General features: G+C 45.6%; 1 protein-coding gene across 18 annotated transcripts in view; it reads right to left on the minus strand.

Annotated features, from left to right (window-relative positions):
• The window catches only part of KIAA1217, a gene marked incomplete at its 3' end in the record, with an annotated part of 492,015 nt that overhangs the window by 18,959 nt on the left and 455,095 nt on the right, over nucleotides 1-17,961 (minus strand). For 14 of the 18 annotated variants that reach the window (XM_081227596.1, XM_081227592.1, XM_081227593.1 and 11 more), the window contains 7 exons: nucleotides 13,848-14,023; nucleotides 10,014-10,144; nucleotides 9,340-9,487; nucleotides 6,424-6,853; nucleotides 3,802-3,985; nucleotides 1,794-1,957; nucleotides 871-1,032 (listed from right to left, as the gene is read on the minus strand). In XM_081227596.1, the coding sequence (XP_081083722.1) occupies nucleotides 871-1,032; nucleotides 1,794-1,957; nucleotides 3,802-3,985; nucleotides 6,424-6,853; nucleotides 9,340-9,487; nucleotides 10,014-10,144; nucleotides 13,848-14,023 (1,395 nt within the window). The remainder of the gene's footprint in view (nucleotides 1-870; nucleotides 1,033-1,793; nucleotides 1,958-3,801; nucleotides 3,986-6,423; nucleotides 6,854-9,339; nucleotides 9,488-10,013; nucleotides 10,145-13,847; nucleotides 14,024-17,961) is intronic. The other 4 variants (XM_081227590.1, XM_081227586.1, XM_081227589.1 and 1 more) reach the window with 2 other exon arrangements.

Below are 17,961 nucleotides of genomic sequence, written 5' to 3' on the forward strand. Positions count from 1 at the left end.
TCGGTACCTTAGTGAGCATGTTCTGGAGCCCGAAGGAGGTTGTGACCTGACCATCAAATGGGCAAAAAAACCCCTACGTTAATTCATGGATCAAAATGAAATACTTTATGAACAGACTGTGGTCTAGGAATTGTGTTTTATGACTGACTAGACAAGTTCTTAGAATGTACACCTAGGGCAGATTCACACCATGATCTGAATGTGGGATCGGCTTTGGGTATAGCCCTGTACCCCCTCCTTAGTCCTAGGAGTAGACTGTGGCAATTAGTTAACACATAAGAATCTAAAAATAAGTATTTCTCAAATAGAACAAAGAAGATGGGAAACAAAATTATTAAGCTTTTTGGAATACCTGAAAAGATGACATTGACACTGACTGGAAACTTGGTATGGAGGACAGACGGCCACATGATTCCAGGCCTGTCATTCTAAGAATTAAAGCCAAAGAAGGGGACACCACTTGAAGGGGGCTTTAATCAGTCCTTGGGAAGACAGGACAATGGCTGGTATTTCTAATCCCCATCTTAAGTGCTTTTAAAATGAAGCAGAGACTATTTTCACACTGAAAGAAAGGAAAGGCAATCCTAGCAGCCAGAGCTAGGAAAGCTTGGAATTGATTTTTTGGTATAAACTTTCTGAGTTGTTTTGTTTTGTGCAATGGTCATTCCTTACACATGTCTTCAAGGTGCCTGAGGGCCTAGTTCAGTGCCACCTTGGAAAAGTGGAGGCCAAGGCCAGAGATGCAGCTTACATGGCCCAGGGCCATGGGGCTCTTCCCCAGCCCTCTCTAGCTAATGAATTGGTGACAGATGCAGCCAGAGTCCCAGATGGGAAGGGCAGGCAGCCACGTCAGTTACCTCATCCACATACCTGGAGTTCTGCCATGATTTTGTCTCCTTCTTCTTCCTCCTCATCCTTTGAGGAGGAAGTCATGACAGGTGGTGGTGATGGGGCCCAGGCTGAAGCAGGCTCCTCTGCTGGACACTTTGTGGCTCTAGCCTGCAGGCTTGGTCCAGCATCTTCACTGCTTGCCTGAGAAAGATTCAAACCACAGATACTGGCTTAACACCCCCAGGCGCTGGCAAAAGAGGGGCAGATTGCAAAAGAACACACGTCCTCTCACTGCCTGGTGCACTGGCTTCCTAGCTCTTCAAATCAAGCTGAAAGGCTGCTTTGTCTACTTGCACTTAGTTTGGGTTTTTCTTTGCTCAAGGTGTCATTTTGGCAAATGGACTGAAGAATTATAACAAGATTGTAACTTAACTTCAGTGCCTTTAAGAAAGGCCCTCCTTGGAAATTGTATTTTACATTTAACATACATGACAAAACTTGCCAGGTTAAGTGGAAGTTAAAGCTCTCTGAACCTCTTTCTGAAGACTCCCACAACTATGTTAGCTAATCTCAGTTACCTTTGTAAGATGATCTTTCTTTTGCTTGCTCCTTGGGCCCCCGTTTTCAATCTTAGTGTGCTTTGCTGGAGAAGTAGCTGGTGATTTGCATTTCACATAGTTACAGCTAAAAGTCAAGTAAGGATAAAACTCCTGGTGCTGAGTCCTGTAGCACTGGCTGACATTTTCCCATCTGTGCAATTTTGTGCAATGGTCATTCCTTACACATATCTTAAAGGTGCCTGAGAGCCTAGTTCAGTGGCACTTCCTTGGAGACCTAGTTTATTCTCTACTTCTCTTCTCTGCCTGACTACATTTTATGTTCTAAATGAGAGCAGAGAAGACTTTGTCTAAGGGCAGCATCTGAACCCAGAGACCACTTTACCAGGGCTTCACCCATCAGACCTTTGTGGTGGCACTCTCCTTCCTGCTGGTGTAGACCACATCGCCGGACCTCGTGGTGGTGAGCCCCGATCCTGGCAGGTAGCTCCTCCGTGGAGGTGGGGGAGGACGAGGCGGGGACTTAGCCCCCAGCTTGTCCAAGTCCTGTTCTGAATTTGGAGAGTCTTCTGGAAAACAGTGTGTCATTGCAAAATTATCTTTCGAGATAACATCCAGAAAGTCCAATGTATTTCTAGAAACTCGATGCAATCTGACTTAAAAATTTCTCTATTCTCTCCATAGTGCAACAACTGAAAATACAGGCCCTGAAGCCTGACTGGCTCTAAGTCCCAGAAAGGCCCTTCACAAGTTAATTAACTTCTCTCTGCCTCAGTTTTCCCATCTGTTAAACGGGTATTCTAATAACATCATCTCCACCAGGGTGTTGTGAAGATCAAATGGGCTTGATATACATAAAGCATTTAGAAGAGTTCTTGGCTTATAGTAAATGCTATGCAAGTATTACCTATTATTATTAAACAAATCTCTTGTTACCCCAAAAACTTGAGTGTTACTTGGAGAGATGAAGGGTCAGAGCTCCCTGCATGGCTTCCAGAGCCTTCATCCCTGAGTCTGGAAAGCAGTGTTGGCAGGAAGGATTCATGTAGAGGAGGTTAGAGTAGAATCTGGCCCAGGAAGAGCCAGAGGCAGATGGGGTCAGAGGACAAAGTCAGGGAGAAAGTGGATCTTTTTGGTCACGGTTATGTGGTTAGAAAAGGTTCTCTGCTAAGAAAAGGAGGCAGCAAATGCAGAAATGAGAGAATTATAAATCAGTATTGACACCAAAGGTTGGGAGATGAAGCTGTCTGCTGAGCTTTTCCCAGAAAAATGCCCCCCAAAAGGCATTTCTCTCTCAAAACGCAAAGAGCTTCACTCCTGCCCTTTACCAACATTCTTCACCTCAGCCTTTTACCAGCACTCTATCTAAGAGCTCACAAAAGTGGTAAAACAAGAAATTCGGGATCAGAGCTTCCAGCTGGCCTTTGTCCCAACTCTGGGGACACACAGGCCTGCCTGGCCTCCCAGGAGTGTGTGTGTCTTTTCTGAGCAACTGAAATAGAGTTGTTTAGAGGAGGGGCTTGAGGGCTTCCTACTGAAGTTGTAACGAAGATTCGGCTAAGTCATCAGGGTGACAAGCCAGTGATTATTTGTAGTGGGCAGTTCCTGTCTTATGCAGAGGGTGCCAGGTTACAGGCCACCAACACCACTGGGACATGTGTCTTGTCCTAGGCCAGCAGCTTGGCCTCGGGATGGCTGCCTCTGGGGACGGGCACAGGCTGATGGGCCCTGGAGGTGGGCTCTGGTCTCCCTCTCGTGTAATGACAAAGGCTCCCTCTTTGAGATACACTGGGCTGCAAGTAAAACAATGTCTTTGTCCATAATTTTAAGATGAGAATAAGGCACACAGTTTGTAATTGGTTGAAGATTTAGCAGGTTGAGATTTTTAACAGCTTTTTTATATTATTATTGACACACTGATGCTTAATTTCCATAGTTTCGGTTGGTTAAATATACCATCTAATAATTTTAAAAAATGCGATTTCTCCTTGTGATCTAATATCCCTCTGGGAGCTCATAAAAGCTGACATTTTCTAAGAAAACCTCTCAATTTAAACGCAGGTCTCATATTCTCCCAGCTGGTGCCGTGAAGGGTCATAAATTCATAGGAAAGGCAGAAACTGGGGAGCTACATTTTTCGTTAGTGAGCATTGTTCTAGATTCCTAACGCAGAACACAGTTTCCCTACTACGTTTATAACTAAAAAGTAGTAGTCAATAGAAAAACAACAACAAAAACTAGTAGGGAGGCTCTAGGGACACCTGGGGCTTGTTTTTCCAATTAGTTTTTTTCTTTTAATTTATAAGGTTTTTAGGAAGTGAGAGATTGGTCCCACTGGCCAGCATGTGCCTATGTGGGTGGCACCACACTGACCCGAGGATGAGCAGCCCACAAAGCTCTGGTAGCGCCTTACCTGAAGGTTCTAGCTTGTCCACTGGAGCGTCACCCTTTGGCTGTGGGCCCGAGGCTGGTGGCATCTCCAGGTTTGGAATTGACTTCATAATATTGGCCTGGGCTTCTTCTAGGAGCTTCTCAAATTCTTTTCCGTTATAGTGGTCCAGATTTTGCCTTTTCTCTTCCCATTTCCTTTCTGCTTTCTGAAGGACAACAGCAAGTAAAGAAAGTTTTGAGATTTCATGTCGGGGTGGGAGGAAGTATAACACAGTTAAAGTGTTGCTAAAGTGATGCTCTGGTTTCTGTGTCCAGGGACACTTCTGCACATCAGACAAACCTGACCCTTGTGCTGTCTGCTACATGTTTTAAACAGGCTGCCACTGAAGCCCAAGTGGTATTTATTCACAGAGAAGCAAGCTCAGAAACCCAATCATTCATTCATTCAATTATTACTGAGCACTTACTACATACTCTGCCAACACTCATGGCAGGGACACAGGGATATCAAAGGCATGTATCCCATAACTAAGATTTTGTTTTTCTACACTGAGTTTTCGTTGTAGAGGAGATGTTCAAAGAAACAGAAACAAACACCAAAACACTCACTAATCCTATGTCTTAGTTCCACTGCTGTCAAAGAATTGCTACATGATCTTCTGGGTCACATTCTCCTGTTTACAAAATGAGGGGCTATTGAGATGATCTCTAAGCTCCATCAGGTTCTACAGGAGGAAGAAATATATAAAATGCATTTTAAAATACCCATACAGTTTTTTAAAGAGCATTTTCCTGTGATTTTGAGATGCCACATTAATCATTCCAGGAGGACAGAGTGGAAATGAGCACCAGGATTAGTGGAACCCCATAATGTCAGAATTGGAGAAGACCCAGGAGATCACAGAATCAATGTATTTCACACACGAGAACACTGGGGCCCAGTGAGATGAAGGATCTGCCCGAGATTCACTCTCTATGAGTAACAGCCACCACCGTCACCATCCTTATCCTCCTCTATTTTTCCTTCGTAGCATTTATTATCACCAGAGCCTGGGCTTGGTCCCTTCTGTTCACTGCCAACCCCAGAGCCTATGAAGGCCTGGCACATACTAGGACTCAGTAACATCTTTTGAGTGAATGAAGCTCTGTAGCAGGGCTGTCAGGAAGACTCAGGCCTCCTTATTGTGGATTAGAGCATTTCAGAGATGACTTGTAAGTGTGCCGTCAAAACTTACTTAAAATATACATGTAACAATGGTAACTATGCCTAGTGGGTTCTCAATAGACATTTTTAAATAAAAGAATCACCCTACTGACATCCTTTAAATGTAGAGATGTTTGAGGTGGCAGATCCACTAATTTTCAGGAGGAAATGTGTTTTTGGTCCCCTCCCTGACTCTGACAGGCAGAATCATCATCAGCCAATCACATTCCACCCCACCGTATGCATTTTGTAAGCAGCTGACTTGGAGTAGGGGGCACAGCCACTGACTCTGGAGCAGAGGGGAGCTCCCTAGTGTTCAGAGGCCTGGTGGCCGTGACTGTGGCCTGAGTGGTTTTAAGAGGTCATCTCCTCCTGAAACCAGAGTTATCCACTGCTGACTTGCAAGAGAGGCAGGAATGCTTAGGACCAGGTGGCTAAGGACACAGTAAGGAGTGGAGGAAACATTTTAGGGAAGAGGAAGGAGAGAGCCAGGGAAATACAATGTGCTGCTTGAGCACCTACACCAGCTCTTGATGAAAAGAATATTTAAGAACACAGCAAGTTTTCTCTCTATATCGTGTGACCTTGAGACCTTCTTTCTCTTTCCTTCTGAGACTTCTGTAACAACTTCCTATCCTGCACCCTTAATTTGAGACCCACTACCTTAATCTATTCTGCATATTGTTTCCAGATTAATTTTCTGAAGACGCCATTTTTTATCACTGGTCCAAGCTACAGCATTTCTCTCATACCCATGAAATGAACCTTGGCCCCACAGGAATGGTGAGTAAGCTGCCCCAAACCAGCTTCCAGCCTGTTTTGCCAGCCTTATCTCCTCTTTCTTGTTCCACTTCAACTGGTTTATCCAAGGTCCAGCCTTTGCCCCAGGATCCCTCTATCCCTAGACTGTTCTTACCACCCTCTGCTTACCCAGATTCTACTTCATTTTTCAAGGTCACTGGCAAACCCTCCCCAGCTCACACTGGCTCGGGAGGGCTGACTGTCACCCTTCTTCCCACCAGCACAGTCACTGATGTCAGCAATGGTGGGAGTCTTTCCACCACAGAAACTGGCAGATACTACAAATGAGCCTTCTCCCGTCAGAATGCCGGTTGTTAAACACTTAACAGCACACCACTGCCTCACCTTCCTACAGGTTGGGTGCCTGAGCCTTGTCTGAAATCTGATGGCCTCTCTCTCAATCTGGCCACTGAAACCCATTTACAGTTTTAAAAAGCCGATATGTATATAAAATAGAAAGTTATATATATTTTTGATAAAAAGATAAAATTACATTTTTGATAAAATATATATTCGATAAAAATATATCTTTGATACATATATGCATTATCTCCACAACCAGACTGTACACTCTTGGAAGGAAAGGACCACATCCTTTCCTCCTTTATGGAATTACGAAAAATGGAAATAGGACTCTACCTCGATAGACACTGCCCTGTTCTTGGCACTCACACTGTGGATTTCGTCCACGAACAGGCTCTGCACGCAGGAACCATTCCCGGGCATCTGCGGGGACTGCAGAGCTGAGGTCACCTCCTGTGTGACAGCGGGAGGGCTGGCCGGGTGAGGCCCAGGCCCGCCTGGCAAATGCTGGGCAGGGTTCAGCAGCGCGGAGGAGAGCTGGGACGGCTGGATGACCACAGGAGAGCTCTGGGCGTGATGAACCGTCAAGGGCACCACTTCCGACTTCACGTCGCCGGGGACGCCCGCACCGGGGAGGGGCTGGCCCGAGGCGCGGGGAGCCTCCTCCTGGGCCCTCAGGACTTCTGCGGCCGTGGCCTTTTCCATCACGACATACTGTGCGGCCTGGGCTGCATCTGTGCCTTTCAAGAGCCCATCAGTGACATGCCTGGGAGAAACCACGCACAGCAGCATGAACTGGTGAACTAGGTAACGTGCATTTTAGTTGTATGGTATGCTTGAGTGCTGTGTCATCCCAAAGCCAGGCAAGGTGGTGTTGCAAAATTAAGATTCTAAAACCGGAAGTAGCAGCTTAGAGTTGAGGGTTCCCATAGCAACCTAACTGCCTCCTAGTTACCTCCGGCAGCTGCTTTCCTACTTTTTCCCTCAGGACATGGTCTATCTTTCCCTTTCCACGCGCACTGTTGTGTCCAGACTGATGCAGTCCTGTCACTGTTTGGGGGGTGGTGACGTCAAGTGGACACATGATTCTAACAGTAACTCCTGCACCCGATCCAGCCCAGGCAGCTCTCACCAATGCTCGGTTCTAACCCAAAGCTTCCTAAACTCTCCATCTGTCCTTTCACTGCTACACATCTTGGGAGGGTGGTTTATATGCCAGTTCCTTTTGCTTTGCTCTTCCTACAGCTCAGCCTGGTGTCATCTGGCTGCCCCACCTGGACTTGACCAGCGTTTCTGCAACATCAAGAGTGACTTCGAATCTAACCGCCGGGTTAGTCCTCCTCTGCTTTGGGGGGCGGGGTCATTTGATGCTGTCTGTCCACCTCCACCACGGTCCAGTGGAAAAGACATGACCTTCGGGGTCAGACAGGCTTGTGTTTGAGTATCAGTTCTACCACGTTCTAGCTCTGTAATGCCGGGAACTTCACCTTTGTGAGCCTCAGGTACTTTTCTGGAGATTGTAATAATGATGGGGACGATGCTGGTGATAGTGCTGTTCAATGCCTTCCTCAGGGCTGGGTGCTACGATCAATGTAGTTACATGGAAGACTTTGTCAGTCACACATGGTAAATTAGTCCCTCACTCCCTTCTTAGCAAAATGCCCTTTTTTTTTTAAATTTGAAAGAAGACATTGCTTTCTACGACTCTCCTCTTGTATTCACTTGTTTCTTTTGCTCTTTACCTACCCCGTCCCTTCAATCCCAAATCCCTAAGCGTCTCTTTCCTCCTTTCCTTCTCATTCTATCATAGTCATCGCTTCCATTTTCAGTAATCATCTTCATGAAGGCGACTTCCAACTCTCAATCTCTCCTCCCTCTCTCCCTCCGAGTTAGGCAGGGACTCCCTTAACTCTGCCTCTTGAACTTCGGTCCACATTCTAAGTGCCTCATGGGCAGCTCTGTTTTGCTATCCTTCCAGCACCTCAAATTCAACACATACCAAATCCCTTCAGCATCTTCCCAAGCCGCTAAGTTGTTCTGAACTGTGACTGTCACCCGCTCTGTCTTCTCTATCAGGCACCAGGACGTGTGCCTGTCCTCGGGGTCGTGCATATTCCTACCTTCCTTCTTGTGTCTTCCACAGTGCTGAGTACAGCATGTTACACAGGAAAGATACCAAGAAAAGATTAATAGTATAAAGGCCTGTGATGGGCAGCTAATATTTCTTCTATTTTTATTGTTAAAGTTACTTAACTGGCTTTATCTATCATTCCCACCACTGAGCATTTATGGGACAAAAAGTCCTATAACATTCAAGACACACAATCCCATCTTTTTTTTAGATGGAGATAAGACAAATACTTAGCTGCATCTGTGCTGGCTCTAAAATTTTTTTTAAATTGTTTTTCCGGGAACGGAAGGGAGGGTGGGCAATTTTACCAGCCAGCCTGCTCCCTCTTTAAACACTTAATAAGGATGGTTTGTTTTAGGCTTTGTGGGTGGGTTACCACGTTTAGGTTAAGAGCTTAATTAAGAATTCTTTGACATATTTTTATCCTACTGGAAGAAAAAGTTCACTCTGGTAATTTAAAATGAGTGAACCTATGAGAAAATGCAATTCAGGTACAATTTCTTCCTGTACCCAGGCAGACGAGGTCTCTGCAGGAAGAGGCCATTGTTGTTTTAATTCAGATTATTTTTGGCATCCTGGAACTTACACAGGTGATTATAGCGCGCTCTGTCGTGTTAGCATCTCAAAAGAGGTTCTTTTTGAGGTCACTGTTACTAGAAAAATCTCACTTGCTCCCTTATAGTTAATAATTCATCTAAAAGTCAACTGCACATTTAACATATTTCTCCTACAAACCTGATCACAAGATATTATTAGTGATTAAAATTCTCCCAAGAATTTATGTGTTACTTCTGCTTGTGACCTGCTCTCAAATCTGGTCCAAGATCTAAAGGGTAACATCTCTGTAATATCCAAGTTCTACTTAAGAAAGATAAAAGGAAAATTCAGGACTGCCACTACTGGGAAGTGGTTCATGGGTGGTAGTCGTGTCTTTCCCACGTGGGAAAGGAAGTTTGATAAGGGCAGGGGTCCTGTTCAGCTTATTATTATATTCTTGACACCTAACACCACCAGGGCTGGAGCAGACGGCTGACTGCCTGGCTGTGAGATCAGAACCAAGAAGAAGTCTGGCGTCAAACTATCAGGCCCCACCCCCCGCCCGCCCCGGAAGCCACGGTCACCTGCGCAGCATGGTCAGGGCGTCGGTCATGCCGCGCACTCTCTGCAGGAGACTGTCCAGCCTGTGCGGCTCCTCCTTCAGAAAACGCACGGCCTCCACTTCTATGCGCAGGATGGCTCGCATCTTGTTTTGTAAGGTTGGAAATTCTCCTGTGGGCCAAGAGCAGCCGGTGAGCTGTAGGAAAAAGCCAGAGCAGCAAGCCCCCTGTCCCGAGCCCCGACTCTGGACAGGGTTGAGAAGCGTGGGGTTCACCCACCACAGGGCAGCTCACGTGCCCTGAGGCCGAGCTGGGCTCAGCGTGACCTGGGCCAAGGCAGAGCCCCAGGCCTCATTTCCTGCCTGTATGTCTGGGATAAGCTCACGCGGCCCTTGGGTTGTGTTTAATGAATCTGGTACAGGTGCCTGGTGCACTGTAAGCGCCCAGAGAAGAGATGATTCTTAAGAGTCATTCAGTCCTAAATATCACAGCCACCACTAAAATATCAGCTCCCAGGAGACAGGGATGCTCGTGTGTTTTGTTCAGTGATGTGTCCCAGGTGCCCAGAACAGTGCCCGGCACACGGAGGTGTTGGATGAGTACCTGCCCATGTGCACGAATGAATCCTTCACCGTCTGATGATTTTCAAACACCCCCGGAAACAGGTTGCAGACCCCCCCCCCGAGGAGGCCACTCACCTTTCAGGGAAGCTACTGCCTCTCCCACCTGGTGCAGGAGGAAAGCCCCGTCTTCCACGTCCTTTAGAGTAACCACGCGGCTGGCCAAGGCAGAGTCCTTCTGTAAATCTTCAACGAAGTCTTCCAGGTCACTGCGGGGAGTGCAAACCACAGATGGAGTGAACACTGGGGCCTTCCATAAGGACAGTGCCGGAGCAGAGGGACCCCTGAGCCTCACAGCCCGGCCTCCCCTCCTGCACTGCGCCCTGGCCGCTGCCTCCACGCCCACGGAGGCGATGGAAGCAGCTGGTACAGGAGTAGCTTGGTTTGGCTTAAGATATTCTGCTGAGGTACGAGGCAGGTGCGAGGCTGTTTTCCCGGGGCTGTCCACGGGGAGGCCCAGGTTGGCCGCCTGGCTGACCAAGGACCCACTCTTCGTTTTCAGTGTTGCCGATGCCAACTAAGGGAGGGTGTGTGCACTCTGCGATGTGAGAGAAAGAGGGACGGAGGGGGCAAAAGGAGGAGCCCGGACTGCTTTAGGTCCGGCTTCTCAACCTTGGCCCTTGGCCTTTGGGGTCAGGTAATCCTTTTCTGTGTGTGTGTGTGTGGGGGGGGCGCTGTCCTGTGCACTGTAGGATGTTTAGCAGCGCCCCTGGCCTCGACACACTAGATGCCAGGGGCATCAACTATATGCCGACAAATTGGACAACCTAGAAGAGGTGGACAAATTCTTACAAAGGTACAACCTTCCAAGACTGAACCAGGAAGAAACAGAAAATATGAACAGACCAGTCACAAGCACTGAAATTGAATCTGTGATTAAAAAACTTCCAACAAACAAAAGTCCAGGACCAGATGGCTTCACAGGCGAATTCTATCAAACATTTAGAGAAGAGCTAACACCTATCCTTCTGAAACTCTTCCAAAAAATTGCAGAGGAAGGAACACTCCCAGACTCATTCTATGAGGCCACCAATTACCCTGCTACCAAAACCAGGCAAAGATACCACAAAAAAGAAAATTACAGCACTGATGAACATATACATAAAAATCCTCAGCAAAATACTAGCAAACCGAATCCAACAGTACATTAAAAGGATCATACACCATGACCAAGTGCAATGTATCCCAGGGATGCAAGGATTCTTCAATATCCACACATCAATCAGTGGGATACACCACACTAACAAATTGAAGAAAAACATATGATCATCTCAATACATGCAGAAAAAGCTTTTGACAAAATTCAACACCCATTGATGATAGATGCCAGTAGCAACCTCCCCTACTTGTGTCTGCAGGCACTGTTAAATGTCCTTAGGGGAGGGGAACGAAATTGCCCCTGACCGAGAACCTCTGGTTCATACCAATTGTCCTGTCAATAAGGATTGAGTGTCCTCTCCAGGCTACAAAGAGAAGAAATTATCACAGATCTGATTTCTGGGCACACAAGAGAAGAAATTATCACAGATCTGATTTCTGCGCACACAGTTACACACACCTCTTAGGGTACTGCCAGTTCCAACAGAACTAAATTAAGGTCTCCTACTTCAGACAAACACACCAATAATAACATCCTGTCGCCTCGGCCCATTAATAACCCCACCCTAGATGGGGTGCATCCTTGCAGTTTGCCTGTAAATCCAACAATAGAAAAACCCCTCTTAAAGAAACAGGAAAAGAGCTTTGATTCGAAGAACCACTAGGTGGCAGTAAGCGAACATCTAGTCCACTACCAGAGCCTTGAGTGTCCTCGGGTAGGCAGCAGGTTGAGAAAAGTACAAACTTCCAGTTATAAGATAAATAAGTACTCGGGGGTGTAATGTACAACACGATAAATGTAATTAGCACTGCTGTAGGTTATATATGAAAGCTGTTAAGAGGAAATCCTGAATTCTTATCAGAAGGAAAAAAAATTTTTTTCTATTTCTTTAATTTTGTATGTTTATGAGATGATGGATGTTCACTAAACTAACTGTGGCCATAGTTTCAAGATGTGTGTAAGTCAAATCATTAGGCTGCACTTAAACTCTTACAGTGATGTATGACAATTACATCTCAAGCTGGAAGGAAAAATAGGCAATTCCATAAAAATATTAAAAGGCAATGTTTTTTTTTTTTTTTGCGGTACACGGGCCTCTCACTGCCGTGGCCTCTCCCGTTGAGGAGCACAGGCTCTGGACGCGCAGGCTCAGCGGCCATGGCTCACGGGCCCAGCCGCTCCGCGGCATGTGGGATCCTCCCGGACCGGGGCACGAACCCATGTCCCCTGCATCGGCAGGTGGACTCTCAACCACTGTGCCACCAGGGAAGCCCTAGGCTATGTTTTTTTAAAAGAACTTTTCAAGAAGAACCTTCAGATGTAGTTGTAGACAATCGGGCCGTCACAGAAATGTTTCAGACAAATAATAGCCTTTTTACCTCATGGTGGGTGATTAACTGTCTGTCTATAAAGGCATGAACTAAATAAAAATTTAGAGGCTACTCTTGAGATGATGCACAGTCGTCAAATTTTCTTCTTCAGGAAAATAATAACTCAAACTGATTCCTTCCTCTAGACTGAGAGGGGTATTCTAATTTTAATCAGGCACATTGGGTTGGCATCTGAGGTGACATAAGCTACAGCTCAAATATCAAATAGCGGACAGAGCACAGTACTGTCCATCATGTTGGAGGCTTCTGGTGATTCTGGTCATGAAAAGAATTTGGAAGCTGCTCCCTTACAGTCCCATTTTGGGAGGTTTAAGCTTTCCAAGAAACAACAGAATTACCTATATACAATGGAATACTACTCAGCCATAAAAAAGAATGAAATTTTGCCATTTGCAGCAACATGGATGGACTTGGAGGGCATTATGCTAAGTGAAACAAGTCATATCACTTATATGTGGAATCTAAAAAATACAACGAACTAGTGGATATAACAGAAAAGAAACAGACTCACAGATACAGAGAACAAACTAGTGGTTACCAGTGAGGTGGGGAGGGGGGAATGTGAGGGTTGGGGAGTGGGAGGTACAAACTAGTGGGTGAAAGACAGGGTACAAGGATGTATTGCACAACATGGGGAATAAAGCCAATATTTTGTAATAACTATACATGGAGTATAACCTTTAAAAATTGTATAAAACATTTAAAAAATAATTTAAAAAAAAGCCTTTATGAAACTCAAAAAAACCCAACACTAGAAGAACCCACGCAAATGATTATTCAGTATACTAAACGGTGAAATTGTTCTATGATAAATCTTCATCGCATAACAAAACATACATTAACATAAAAGATGGGCCTGCCCCAGTGACTGGGGCGTAATAAAACTCTGCTCATTTCAATAGTGGGACTTGATAGATGCTTTCAATAAGAACCTCACAGAAGATGGGTAACATTCAAGGAAGCATCTTTCATTCTGGATCAGACATACTTTACACATTTAAATTCTTCTTTTGTGATTTTAACTACCGTTGAATAATAGGGGGATAATTTTGGTGCTGTGTTATTTTGGCTATTAGTTTTAATTTATTGAGATTAAATGCAGACTTCCCATTTATCATTGGATTGTGCCACTGGCTCCTTTTAATTTTAGGCATTGCCAAGCCCTATAGAACAGTGTGATGCTCCGGCTTCACAGAGACTAGCTCAGACTCCCAAGGATTGTTGAATTTCCTGGGCCTGGATGGAGGGGCACTAGCTAAGTGTCCATGGATACCCAGAACCAGCAGAACTCTAACTGTACACAGTAGGTGCTCAATAAAGAAAGAGGCTGAGAACACCGTCTAGGAAGGGCCTCCTCCTTGGCAAAGACAGGCTTGCCTTCCAGGTTGAACAGCTAAGCGCGCAACAAGGGACCACACTCACCACAACTTCCGGACGACCTTTTCCTCTTCGTGCAGGTATTTCTGCCTCTCCTGTTCCACCAGGACCCGCTGTCGCTGCACAGGGTCCTCCAGTCTCTTCAACGTTTCAATCACTTTGCTGCTGATTTCCTGCTCAGCCTTCCTCATCATCGCCCTCAGCAGCTCCTGGTTCTGTAGCTGTTGGACAAAAGAAACCACCCTCCGTTGGTTCTGAGGGCTGACACGGGTGCCGGAGCTGCCTGACAGGCTCCAGGCGTGGGTTTGGATAAACAGCCCCACAGCTGAATCTCTCTTTATTTCAGTGAGAGAGGGAAGGGAGCACAGACCGTATATAATATTGCGGCTTCAGCCAACGTCCGAGTTTTAGCAGCCAACTGACAACCAGACTTCCAAGTCCCTGTCTGCAAAAAAAAATACGGTCCTTTCTATATGCTGGTAGTGCATCCTGGCAATGGGTGTAAAGCCTCACTGACATGTTTTCCTAGGGAGAGCCAAGAGTACCAGCTCTAGAGCCAAGCTGACTTTGGATCAAACCCTAAACCCTCTCCCGGATGCACTGTTGAGACTTTGGGCACATTCCTTATCTCTAAGGATGGGGATTCACTTCCTTTGCCAGGGCTATTCTGAAAATTAAATGAGATACTGTTTGGTACAGAAAGATACGCAACGAAAGTTGTTTGGAGTGTGGACTATTTCAGCGTATCAGAAGAGAATCTGTGTCCCTCTTGTTAATGGGTCCATGGACCAAATGCCCTGTAATCACAGACCATCAAAACACAGTACTTGAGGATGTGGCAGAGGGAAGGACTGGGAGTGTGGGATTAGTAGATGCAAACTATTCAATATTATACACAGGATGGATAAACAACAAGGTCCTACTGTATAGCACAGGGAACTATATTCAATATCCTGTGGTAAACCATAATGGAAAAGAATATATTAAAAAAAGAATGTGTGTGTGTGTGTGGGTTACTGAGTCGCTTCGCTGTACAGCAGAGATGGGCACAACACTGTAAATCAACTATACTTCAATAAAAAAATAAAATAAAAAACTCCCAAAACACAGAACTTGATGTTGACGGTGGCAATGATAATTTCCAGACGAGCCCAAGGCTCTTGGCAATTAACTAATTTCCCTGGATTATACGTAGCTTGCTTGCATACATAAGCCCACAATTTCCATATAATTTTCCATGTAGTTTCCAGAGTACTCTTGTTTCTCACCCCAGACTATAGGATGTGTGAGTTTGAATCCAGGCTTCACAACAATCTAGCCAAACACTTGAGTCCTGTTTCCAACAAGGCGTTAAGTGCTTTCCCGGGGCAGGACAATTTTCTGACAGCACATACATCAAGTGAGTTCATTCAATCAGCCTCAAAACCAGTAATTATATTATACCTATTATATTATCTAAAGTTCCCCTGAAATTTCAATTAGCTGTTATCGTTTTCTTCGTTTTCTGGTATCGTGCACTGTGTATCACCTCATAGGAATAATGATGCCTCTGTCAACTGTCCATCATCTGTGCAAACAGAGCAGAAATACCATCTGATCATGTTACTTACCACCCGCTTGAAACCTCATCATGGCTTCCATTTTCTCTGAATAAAAATAAAACGTTTCAACGTGAACCACTCAAGCAAAACCACCATCATGTTCGAACATCAACATGGCACCACAATCAACTGGCCATCCAGAGAGAGACTGCCTGGGTTCATTTCCGAGTTTTCCCACTTAGTAGAAATTAGTGCTATTATGTTACAGTAAGTCCCCTACACACAAATCTTCAAGTTGTGAACTTTCAAAGATGCGGACGTGCCCCTGTATGCCAACTGTTGTACTGGACTACTGTACTTTTCAAGGTACTGTACAGTAAGATTAAAAATGTTTTTTTTTATTTTTTTTGTGTTTTTTATGTATTATTTGTGTGAAATGTATTATAAACCTATTACAGTACAGTATTATATAGCCAATTGTGTTAGTTGGGTACCTAGGCTAACTTTCTTGGACTTACAAACAAATTGGACTTATGAACGCACTCTTGGAACGAAATGTGTTCGTATGTAGGGGACTTACTGTATTAATCTCCCTGTGTCTCTCCAAAACAAAAAAAGGGATAGTAATAGTTCGTATCTCACAGACTGGTAATGGAGCTTCGAGAGGCAATAAAGTGCTTGCAGTCATGCCTGGCACAAACCGAGCTCTCGGTGCAGATGACCTGTTGTTATCAGGGGGCATCACCCTGGGGGCGGGACCTGCTGGTCTGTCTGGGAGGGAACCAAATAAAAATGTGCTGCCCTTGGGTTACCTCCTCTGTATGACTCATGATCGTGGTCTCACACTGTTCTTGCTAATAATATCTTTTTATTAAGGTCTTAAAAACAGTCAATCTACTGCTGAAAGGCAACACGTTTGGAGACGATGCACAGATGGTGACGTCCCCCCACGCTCGCTGCAGCTACAGCTCTGCCCACAAGGTGTGGGGCAGGCTGGCACTTTCCCACATCGCCAGCCTCCTTGCACTGTGTGCAGCTGGCGCTCTCTCTGCTCTAGCCACAGGGCCATCCTTTCATTTCTTCTGATTGCCCACCCTCCTTTCTGCCACAGGGACTTTGCATGTGCTACTCCCTCTACCTGGTTAATTTCTCTCCACAGAGTCTCCAGGACACAAGTGCCTGGCACATGGCAGGCATTCAATAAATATTTGTTGAATGTGTGAACTGAGTTAAGCAATAATGTTGGTAATAACAGACAATGTGTATCCAAAATTCTTTCCTGGATGGTAGAAATGTGGGGTGACCCATGGGCTCAGCTATGCCTTGAGCTCAGTTGCTGATGCCCTGACTTGCTCTGACTGCAGTTGTTAAATACACACAGTAACATCAGCTGTTATCAAAATGGTACGCTCAAGTTCAATGCCATGTGTCAGATCCCACAGACCTATTTCCTTTGGGGGTTGAGGGTGAATGGTAATGGATACGTAAGGCACAAATAAGACAATTAAATGTGTCCAAAAATGAATGACGCCGAGTTCCGTCCCTGAAAGCTTCTGACTGGTCTGAGATGCAGCCTTGGCACCAAGAATTTTTTAAACCTCTTAGATGATTCTGATGTGCCACCAAGGGTGAGCACTGTGGTCTAAGAAAAGGGCTCAGGAATGGACAGATGACGTCACTGTGCCATGCGCTGTGTGGCACGGCCCTCTGCACCGAACCCTCCTGCCCAAGCCTCACAGACAAGCTCCAATGAAGTTATGGTCCAATCAGCAGTGGATATTGACAGTGGCTGTGAAGCCAGAAATTATTGCTAGGATATTTCAAATTCTTAAAATTGAAATTTGAAAGATGGGAGAAGTGAGGCCCTGAGAAGTTAGGAGACTTGTTAAGAGTCACTCAGCAGTTGCAGGGGGGCAGAATCAACCTGAGAACTGGGTCTTTCAAATTCAACCCAGTAATTTTCCAATCGCCATCTGCTAGACACAGTAGTACTACATAGCAATGTCTGCTTTATTCCCAGCCACAAGCAGTTTCTGGCACACAGCAGGTACCCAACACATATTTGAGGTATGAACGACAATACAATTGACCCTTGAACAACGCAGGGGTGGGGTGCCTACCCTCCATGCAATCAACAGTCCGGGTATAACTTTATAGCCCACCCTCCATAGTCACGCTTCTGCATCCGCAGGTTCAATCAACTGTGGATCATATGTATAACGTTTCTGAGATGCCTACAGCCATATCAGAAGAACACAACTGCATGTAATATTCAAATTATTCAACTGGTAACAGGGTCAGATCACACTTAAATTATTCCACTCAAAGCGGAGGCAAGGAGAGGCTTGCCTCGAGTTCCAGGCTGTATGATCTTCCTTCCCAGAAAGAGGGGCTTCCTGGAGCCAGCTAGAGAGAGACTAAACAGGGAATTCCCGTAGCACACTGGCTGGCACATGGGCAACAATGAGTTAATCATGAAGGAATAAAGACGTACGCAGGTGCTCTTTCCACTGTCCCCTGCCCTCCCTGCCTGGAGTCCTTACCACTGTCTCTAGGACTTCCAGCATGTGTAAAAAGCAGTGCTGAAGGCAGGAAGTGTGCCTACATCTCTCACTAAA

This window comes from Mesoplodon bidens (assembly GCF_964165515.1).
Source record: "Mesoplodon bidens genome assembly, chromosome: 3".
In the NCBI taxonomy this organism is placed as follows: Eukaryota; Metazoa; Chordata; class Mammalia; order Artiodactyla; family Ziphiidae; genus Mesoplodon; species Mesoplodon bidens.